The 9,428-nt window shown below is 38.7% G+C and overlaps 2 protein-coding genes across 3 annotated transcripts in view; one reads left to right on the top strand and one right to left on the bottom strand.

Moving 5' to 3' along the window:
* The first annotated feature begins 231 nt into the window (after window positions 1-231).
* LOC127968039 (cell division control protein 6 homolog) lies at window positions 232-5,675 on the top strand. Of its 2 annotated transcripts, none has more exons than XM_052568901.1 (12): window positions 232-398; window positions 1,625-1,891; window positions 1,988-2,233; window positions 2,336-2,535; window positions 3,631-3,785; window positions 3,919-4,025; window positions 4,118-4,257; window positions 4,341-4,441; window positions 4,539-4,609; window positions 4,705-4,877; window positions 4,972-5,112; window positions 5,238-5,675. In XM_052568901.1, exons 2-12 carry the CDS (start codon window positions 1,651-1,653, stop codon window positions 5,325-5,327), a joined length of 1,665 nt encoding a protein of 554 aa, XP_052424861.1. In that variant the 5' UTR covers window positions 232-398; window positions 1,625-1,650; the 3' UTR covers window positions 5,328-5,675. The 2 variants fall into 2 exon arrangements, with proteins under 2 accessions (XP_052424861.1, XP_052424862.1); XM_052568902.1 differs by having other exon boundaries at window positions 236-398; window positions 1,605-1,891.
* A 561-nt stretch (window positions 5,676-6,236) lies between these two features.
* LOC127968037 (junction plakoglobin-like) overlaps window positions 6,237-9,428 on the bottom strand; it is a 25,555-nt gene continuing 22,363 nt past the window's right edge. The window contains exons 11-16 of the mRNA XM_052568898.1: window positions 9,414-9,428; window positions 9,131-9,281; window positions 8,857-8,978; window positions 7,425-7,464; window positions 7,138-7,286; window positions 6,237-7,032 (exon numbers count right to left, since the gene is read on the bottom strand). The exon at window positions 9,414-9,428 is cut by the window's right edge and continues 105 nt beyond it. Coding sequence (XP_052424858.1) covers window positions 7,141-7,286; window positions 7,425-7,464; window positions 8,857-8,978; window positions 9,131-9,281; window positions 9,414-9,428 — 474 coding nt within the window. The 3' untranslated portion in view covers window positions 6,237-7,032; window positions 7,138-7,140. The remainder of the gene's footprint in view (window positions 7,033-7,137; window positions 7,287-7,424; window positions 7,465-8,856; window positions 8,979-9,130; window positions 9,282-9,413) is intronic.

Here is a 9,428-nt window from a genome sequence, read left to right on the forward strand (position 1 = left end):
GGAGGATTAAAATAAAAAATTCAAGAGTGGATACTGATGGCAGAATACCTTCCTTCAATTTATGCAACAAATCTGCAGTCAAGCAGGAAACCCGTTCTTAATATTTCCCGGGAAATACTTTCCGCCAAAACACAAACAAAGAATTACCCGCCTTTACAGTCAAGTCGATGGGGGAAGGGACTATGAACCCTATTGGTTCCTGAAACCTACAGGAACTCCGACAGCCAATGAAACGCGTTGCCATGAGCTTACGTCACACACCAGCGCGTCAGCTGTTCAGAGGAGGATTGCGCGACAGAACACAGTTTTGGCGCTAGTCTGACGGCGGAGAGGACTCGGAGAGATCTACAACTTGTGATAATTACAACGATTATCAACACAAATTCAGCTTCAATCAGGTAAGACATAAAATATAATAAATGTGTTATTGTGTAGTTTTTTTTTAACGTGAGATTACTTTTATTGAGTGTTGTTGTTATTGCGTGTGAACATGGCGCCAAATGATCCACAGCAGGAACTGCTCGTTTTAAATTTACAGTATTTGTTAGACATACAACAGATAAAATCATTTCTTTGTTAATTGAATCGTATTTGAAGCGCGTTCGTGAAATAAAACTGACAGAAAACATTAATAAATAAGCAATCACGAAGTGCCTGTAGGTTCAGACGGCCAACATTAAGAGCACTAACGTTACATAACCTGTGATCTTTGATCTGTGTCATACTGCACAAAATGGCAACAAATGGTTGTCTTCGTTGTAAGACTCGATATTGTACAACAACCAACCCCCAACAGGTTTTAGGCTAATATGGCTTTGTTAATGACTCGCACCTTAGAGTCTACAGGAAAAACTACACTTACTTGTTAAGTTCTTGGTAGGTTTGCTCCTCAAGCAACAGTTTTGATGCTACAGATGTAATTAAATCACATAAGTACAGTGGGCCTCGAAAGTTTGTGCACCCTTTGCAGAATCTGTGAAAATGTGAAACATTTTCTAAAATAAGAGAGATCATACTAAATGCATGTTATTTTTTATTTAGTACTGTCCTGAGTAAGATATTGTACAAAAATGATGTTTACATTTAGACCATAAGATAAAAAAAATACTGAAATTATTAAAATAACCCCATTCCAAAATTTGGGAACCCTTGGTTCTTAATACTGTGTTGTGTTACATGATGATCCTCGACTGTCTTTCTGTTTTGTGATGGTTGTGCATGAGTCCCTTGTTTGCTCCAGAAGAAAACAAGATGCATTAAGAGCTGGGGGGTGAAAACTTTTGGAATTTGAAGATCAAGGTAAATTTGTGTTCCGGGAAACATACAAGTATCTTCTGTTGCTTACGAAGGGCAGAACTTCGAAAAATATTTCAACAAAATAAGAAAAATGTGGCCATCTTCATTGTGTTCAAAAGTTTTCCCCCAACTCTTTTAAATATCTTTTATGTACAATATCTTACTCAGGACAGTACTAAATAAAAAAATAAAAAAACATTCATTTAGTATGATCTCTCTTTTTTTTTTTATTATTATTCACAGATTCTGCAAGGGTTGCCCAAACTTTCGAGCCCCAATGTAGATCTGACACAGAATATATGGCACAGTATTGTGCTTATCTTTTCAGGTCTGCTTCCTGGTTTTAAACTAAAAATGCCCAGCACTCGCTCACAGAATCAGCCCACCCTTCAGTTCCCCCGAAGAAAGTCTTCCAGATTGGGTTCTCGACCTAAAAGCTCCTCTGAGAATGCAGCGGACGTCCAGACCACCCCTCTGTCCCCTAGAAAGACAAATGTGGGAGATTTGCTCGGCGTCTGTCTGTCTCCCAGGAACTCTGTGTTGAAAAACAGCTCTTCGTCTGAGAGGCTGCCCTTGAGTCCTCGCAAACGCACAGGTGTGTAGTGTAAATCATCATGCTGGGCTTATAGTAGTGTAGCATGGTTTGTCTTTTATTGACGATGCTCTTGTTTTTCCCGTGTTTGTTCTTCAGGTGATGAGAACGGCTGTAACCTCCCGGCCTCTGTGCTTGGCTCTCCTCCGAAGCAGCGCTGTGCTCCTTTGTGCTCCCCTCGTAAACTGTCCTTCAATGAAAACACGCCGGTCTTCTCCTCACCCAAAATCCCCCTCTTTCCTATGTCACATCCATTGCCAAAGCGGCTGCAAGAGACCCCCTGCTCAAACCCGATCCCCTGTACAGAGGGAAAGCTCCCTTCTACTCGACTCTTTCCTGTAAAAAGTATGTTTTGGTGATTGTCGGTTAGCTAAATTATGTAGATGTATAAAAAAAACAAACATGTAATAAGCAATCTGTATCTGTTGTGTTTTTTTTTTGCTGCAGAATCGGGTTATCAGAGTGTAAAGCAGGCTCTTCACACTGCAGTACCTGAACGTCTTCTCTCTCGTGAGGCAGAGAGAGCTGCCATCGTCTCCTTCCTGGAGAACCACGTGGTGGCGGATAAACCCTCCAGCCTCTATATTTCTGGTGCTCCTGGCACAGGCAAGAGCGCCTGTCTGAACTGTGTCCTCCAGGAACAAAAGGTGAGCCTGAGAGGAAATATGGGGTCTGAAAATCAAATCCCAAATCAAACACCACTACTTTAAAATGCACTACTGTTTAAAATTGAGGTCAAGTAAGATCCATTAAACTGCTGTCTATAGTGTAACAAAAGATCTATTTTCTTAAAATTCTATTCTTGTGAACATTCCAGCATCACAATAATATTCAGCATCACGGCTGATGTCAGCAATTATGATACAAGTTTCTTGAGCATTAAATCAGCATGTCAGAATGATTTCTGAAGGATCATGTGACACTGAAGACTTGAGTAATGATGCTGAAAATTCAGCTTCGCGTCGCTAGAAATAAAAAGGTTATTTTAATTAAAATAATTTCACAACATTAATATTTTACTGTATTTTTTTTTTCTGCCCACAAACTTCTGAATGGTAGTGTGTATCAGCCTTTACTTAAAAAAAATCTGCAAGGATTGAAGCGATCCGATATCCATCAGTTCATGAAGACATTTACTTGCTTCGTTTCTGAATGATTCATCTGTTCAAACGAATCAATTGAATGTTTGATTGATTCAGTGATAAAATCAGTGACTTGCCTCGACCTGCTGTTGTATTTAATTTCATATCATATAATTTCAGTTATTTAAATTTAAATAATTTAATATTTCTGTATTCAAAATGTTATAATTAAAACCTTAATCTCCACATGAATGTATGAGTTTCATTGCACTCATGCCTCCTCTGAGCCTCATTAAACATCTGGAAATGTACCTACAAGCCACTTTTGTGTTCTTCTGTGCCACTTCTGTTGTAAAAATTAATTTATTAATACTAATTTCATATGATTGATCAGAAGATGCTCCTAAATTTTTAAATTGGGAGGACAAGTGCTCCTGACTGACATTATAGGCTAAAAATGAAACCAAATCCACCAGCAGGTGATGGCAAGTCACTGATTTTATCACTGAATCATTCATTCAATTGATTCATTCAAATGGCTGAATCATTCAGGAATAAAACAAGTGAGTGTCTTTATGAACGGATGAACCTGGCATGTTTTGTAACATGACCTTAAAATGACAAGCATGCTTATGGTGATCCGTCTTCTCTCGTTTCCAGGCTCTGTTGGAAGGTGTTCAGACTGTGCTCGTCAACTGTATGAATCTGCGTAGCTCACATGCCATCTTTCCGTTGTTGGGAGAGAGACTGGGGGTCCCAAAGGGCAACAGCGAGGCTCGGCTGGAGAAACTTCTGACCAGCTCTGGGCCCACTGTGTAAGTCAGCTCGCGCTAATTAGCATGAACCATTTTGTTATGCACTATGAGCAAAATCAGATTTTTGTATTCGGAGTCAAACCTGTTTTGTTTATTCGATTAGCTCTCACTATGGTGTTTTTGTGTGTAACAGTCTGTTGGTTCTTGATGAGATGGACCAGTTGGACAGCAAGTCTCAGGAGGTTCTCTACACGATCTTTGAGTGGCCTTACCTGCCCAGCTCTCGTGTTTGTCTCATCGGTAAGATAGCCGTGCATTTATCTCCCCAAATTTGTGGACATTTATCTTCTATTAAAAGAGTCTCATTTTGGACATCTGCTTTAACCCCTTAGGTATTGCTAACGCATTGGACCTGACGGACCGTATTCTGCCTAGACTGCAGGCCAAACCACACTGTAGACCCAAGCTGCTCAACTTTCCTCCCTACAGTCGTGAGGAGCTTAATGCAATCGTTCAAGACCGGCTCACACAAGTATGCATTCTTCCATATCTCCTGAGATTTGTACTTCTCAGGTTCTGAGGTAATAATAGACCGGCGTGTTCATGTGCGTTCAGGTGTCAGGGGAAGGTGTCTTGGACGCAGCGGCAGTTCAGTTCTGTGCCCGAAAAGTTTCAGCGGTGTCAGGAGATGCCCGTAAAGTGCTCGACATATGCAGGTTAGAGAACCAGTTTCAGCTGCTAAAACACGTGTGATTGATTTTTTAGCTTTGTGAGGTTCTCACACATTTGTGTGTGTGTGTGTCTATCCATCAGGAGGGCCGTGGAGATTGTAGAAGCGACTGACCGGTCTAAAACGGCATCCGAACCTGCAGCCAGCCCTAAAGGTAGCCATTACTATTCCATATTTTATTCAAAGTACCAATGAAAGATTATTTGGAGAGAAAAAGAAACGAGGGATGTCTCTGCTCTCTTGTCGCAGTGTCGCGGGTGGGTGTTCCTCAGGTGGCGCGGGTTTTATCAGAGGTGTATGGCGACCGTATGGCATCCGGCAGCGGGGACGGCGAGAGCTTTCCATTGCAGCAGAAGCTTCTGGTCTGCTGTCTGCTTCTTATCATCCGTAACGGCAAAAGCAAAGAGGTCCAGTTGGGCAAGGTAAGGCAATATTTGATCGTCTTGTTTCTAAACCCTGTGTTTCTTAAGTGTTCAGGAAGTGAGAAGTCATTCTGGGCCTGTCTGTGTTGTGCAGCTGTGTGAAGCGTACAGTAAGCAGTGTAAGCAGAGGCAGGTGGGAGGCGTCGGACAGACCGAGTGTTTGTCTCTCTGCAGTCTGCTGGAGAGCAGAGGAATCTTCACTCTCAAAAAGGCAAAGGAGGCTCGACTGACTAAAGTACGAACAGTTATGAATTATCAATAGTGTAGTATACTTTAGCCTTGAGATCATTATTGAATCTGTACCTTAATTCATTACAGCTTAATGAGGGGTCAAAATGTCTATTGTTTTCTCTTTCCTAGATCTCCCTGAAGATTGAAGAGCGGGACGTAGAGAATGCTTTGAAGGATCGAACTCTTCTTGGAAGCATATTAGCAGCTGGTCTGCCATAAATGACATCAGATTTCAAGTTTGTTTTTTTACTAATTTTACTTTTTCTCATATGTCAGTATTTTGTAATGCTTTGATGTGAAAGTCTTGTTTAAAATGACATGTGCTATGATTTGATCCAAAAGGGTTGCTCTCTCCATTGTTTGTGTCAAACATTTGGCCTGCCTTTTAAATGGATTATCTTTTTTTTTTTTTTTTTTTTTTTTTTTTAAGTATTCTTAAATGGGCATAAATTCTTCTTTGTGTCAAAACAGAAGACATTGCCTTCTATTTTATATTGTACATCAGCTTTGTAATGGTTTGGGGTGGGATGTACACTTTTAATAAAGCAGAATGTGTTACTCTTTTAATTGTATCTCTCAAAATCAATCAGTAGGTGTTTTAAATCTGCTTGTTAGTTTCACTTGTGTGTTGACCAACAATTTGGCTTCACACAATCCACAACAAGCCAAAAATAAAGGCCATCCTAAATGTAGATAAGTTGGTTTCTTCGAAAAGATTTGGATAAATTTAGCCTTGTGTCACTTGCTCAGCAGTGAATCCTCTGTAGTGAATGGGTGCCGTCAGAATGAGAGCTGATAAAACTTTTACATTAATCCATACAACTCGTGAAGTAAAAGGCTGTGCGTTTGTAATGAACAAATCCATAACTTCTATTGTGTGAATTGTTGTGTTCTTAGCTTTATCTGCTGTCATTCTGACGGCACCCATTCACTGCAGTGGATCCCTTAGTGAACAAGTGATTTAATGTTAATTTATTTTCCAAATCAGTTCCAACAAGGAAACAAATTTTCATTTTTAGGTGTACTATTTCTTTATTTATTTTTATTAAACCAAATGAAGAAAAACAACAAGGAAGACCTTTAAAACCATTTCAACCCGCTAGTCAAAATTAAGCTCGTCACAAAGCATTAGTTAACATGATTTTATTTGTATTTTTTTTGGACAAAGTGAGAAGTAAAAACGCTGCAAAGAATCCCTTTGTCTGTTCTGCCTGCATTCTAAGAGTAGTTAGTAGTTGAACAAATGTGAAGCTAGTTTTTAAAATGCTCAAGGTTTGTTTGGTTAAACATTAGTCCCTTTCAATCAACACAGCATTTATCATGCAAATAAAAAAAAATCTCCATACACATTGCAATGCAAAACAAACAAAATCAGTATTTCCTTGTCTATACATTAAGACGATTTTAGTGAAACAAATATATGGAGTGAAAAAAAAAAACAAGTGAGAAAAAGTTAACATGTAAAAACTCCAGTATTCGACAGTCTTAGCATGGGACTCTCACAAAAGCTGATCCCCACCAGGAACGAAGCTGTAAAGCTCAGTTATTGTGAGTTCACAAGTCTAAATCATTGATCAGTTTTACTATAAAAAGCAACTTGATTATCATTATAAAATATTATAATAAAATCTCTTTGGCATAGTTAACCAGTCCTCTTACCAACAATGTATTAATGCACCCATAAGAAACACTAAAATATAACATTTTCTACAAAAAGACGTGTAAATTGCATCATGCTGTCATCCTTTTATAAAGGCAGGTTAAAGTCGTGCTCGATTCTGCCTCTCGCAGCACAGTGAGAATTGCATATATTACAGCAGTGTCAGTGAGTGTTTGCCAATAATGGACCACAGGCATCCAGCGACGAAAACAAAACCGCCAGGAGTGTCTGTCGCTTGTATTTTTCATAACCCTCTGTCAGTGGCTGTAAAATAAATACACAACACTCAGTTTAATGCAGATTTTATCACATACGGCAAATACTTTTTAAATATTTGAAGGACAGACTGTGTAATCGAGCAGTACTAACCTGTTAGTACTCTGGGTAGCCTCTGGGCATGGAGTTGTAAGTCATGCCTTGCACAAAATCCTCTGGCATTTCTGGATCTAGTTGCATACCGTCCATATGCATGCCGTCAGGGTATCCTTGATATCCCACAGGGCCGTATCCATCAAGCTCTGCACGAGACAACATTGCAAAAAGTTAGCTATCTGCATACTGTTATGGTCTCTGCAGACCATGTTAGAGACATAACTGCCAGACATGGAAATAATTAGCTGCCAAATCATGGTGATAGAGAGAGATGTTATACTAACCATCCTCTGGAAGACCTGGTTCCATCATGGTGTTGTGTGCCTAAGATGCAACAAGTATATTGTCAAGAAACTTGCTCTCATTTGTTGGGATTTATGTCAATGTACTGTACTTAAGACTGCCAACTTTAATGTCAGCTTTACAATAAACATAGAAATCAAACATGGCATCTGAATGTATAATAGACAACATGCTAGACTCTACTCATACTAAAGTCTAAACCAAATAAAATGAGCCTAAAATTCTAAAAAAGAAGCTTAATTAGGGACAGTAAATCCATTATCACACACACACACACACACACACACACACACATACACATATATATATATTTACAATAATAGTATATCGAACCAACAAAAATTATAAAACTAAACCAAGCAAAAATATATTGTACCCATTTTTTCATTCATAGCCACAATTACAGATTAAAATTTTTGATCTCTAAAGCACCTGTTCACACCAAGAACGATAGCGATATTAGCGTCCACACAAGTGAACGATATTGTCTGTTTATTATAAGCGCACATTCCTCTGCCGCTTTAAATCCTCGAGCTCGTTATAGCAGGATGGATTCTGATTGGATGTCAATGTTTGTATCGTTCATCAGCTGAAAAAGAATCGTTCTGAAAATGATTCCAACGATACCGTTTCTCTATGACTTTATCGTTATAGTTATAGTGTGGACTCTGCTATTCTTTAATATTGAGAACGATTTATAGAACTATATCTTTATCATTATCTTTATAGTTATAGTGTGGACTCTGCTATTCTTTAATATTGAGAACGATTTATAGAACTATATCTTTATCATTATCTTTATAGTTATAGTGCTTGGTGTGAATGGGCCTTAAACCAAGAAATGTATCAGGCCAACACATAACTAAAAATAAAAAAGGTAATTGCGACTTTTTATCTCACAAGTCTACCTTTTTTTCTTGCAATTTTAATTTTACATCTTGTAATTCTGACTTTTTTCTCAGAATTGGGAGAAAGTCAGAATTGCGATATATAAAAGTCAGTATTGTGGGATATAAACTCGATATTGCGAGAAATAGAGTCAGAATTGCAATATATATATATATATATATATATATATATATATATATATATATATATATATATATATATATATATCTTGCAATTCTGACTTCATTTCTCACAAGTGTGTATCTCACAATTGTGAGAAAAAAAGTTAGAATTGCAATATGAAAAGTCACAAATACTTTTTAATTTTTTTATTCAGTGGAGGATACGGGTTTCGAAAGAATTATCCGCAGTTTCCTTATAAAAATATCTTACCATGAACGCCATTTTTTTTGGATCAGATATAATACAATGTCTGAATTAAAATGGTTTGCCAATGCAATTTCATGTGCAATGTGTTCAAACAACACACTAAATAACCTCCACACCACCAGGGGGCAAACTCACCATCTCCCAAGCAGCAGGGTCGTGTTTGAAGAGCGAGTGCGTGAGCTCCACTGAAACTCGTTTCTTATAGTCTGGGTTTTTGTCCTCAGAAATTCGGAAGAGAACCGCAGCAGCATAGGTGGCTGAAAGAAACAAAACACCCTTGCACTTAAGTCCAAATTATACATCAGTGTTGATGTGAATGCATAGGTTTTTTTTATACATTTGATAGAACACATGCACACTAGAGTTTTCAAATCTTTTTGCCATATTTGGATGCTTCTCTCGGACTCACCGATCCCTTCGTTGCTGGAGTGAAGGAGCTCCATGAGAGGAGCACTGGCTCCTTCCGAATCAATGATCTCAGCCGACTGTTTGTCCAGAGCCAGTTCACACAGAACTCCAGCTGCCACACGCTTGACGTTATCCAGTGGAGAATACAACAGCTGCAGCGGCAGAAAACAGATGTCTATTACAGACTGACTATGTCTGATGGAGGGCAAAGACTGTATAAGAATCCCATTCTTATACACATGCATGAAAACACCCATAACACAGTGGAAAGATGTAAGAGGTACCTGGACAAACAGAGG

This window comes from Carassius gibelio, chromosome B11, assembly GCF_023724105.1.
Source record: "Carassius gibelio isolate Cgi1373 ecotype wild population from Czech Republic chromosome B11, carGib1.2-hapl.c, whole genome shotgun sequence".
In the NCBI taxonomy this organism is placed as follows: domain Eukaryota; kingdom Metazoa; phylum Chordata; class Actinopteri; order Cypriniformes; family Cyprinidae; genus Carassius; species Carassius gibelio.

Bases quoted from the DNA above. Each gene is read 5' to 3' on its own strand.
- LOC127968039 (XM_052568901.1), top strand. From the start codon at position 1,651: ATGCCCAGCACTCGCTCACAGAATCAGCCCACCCTTCAGTTCCCCCGA. The intron at 4,258-4,340 runs GTATGCATTCTT...ATGTGCGTTCAG, and splicing joins TTCAAGACCGGCTCACACAA to GTGTCAGGGGAAGGTGTCTT. The intron at 4,878-4,971 runs GTAAGGCAATAT...TGTGTTGTGCAG, and splicing joins AAGAGGTCCAGTTGGGCAAG to CTGTGTGAAGCGTACAGTAA.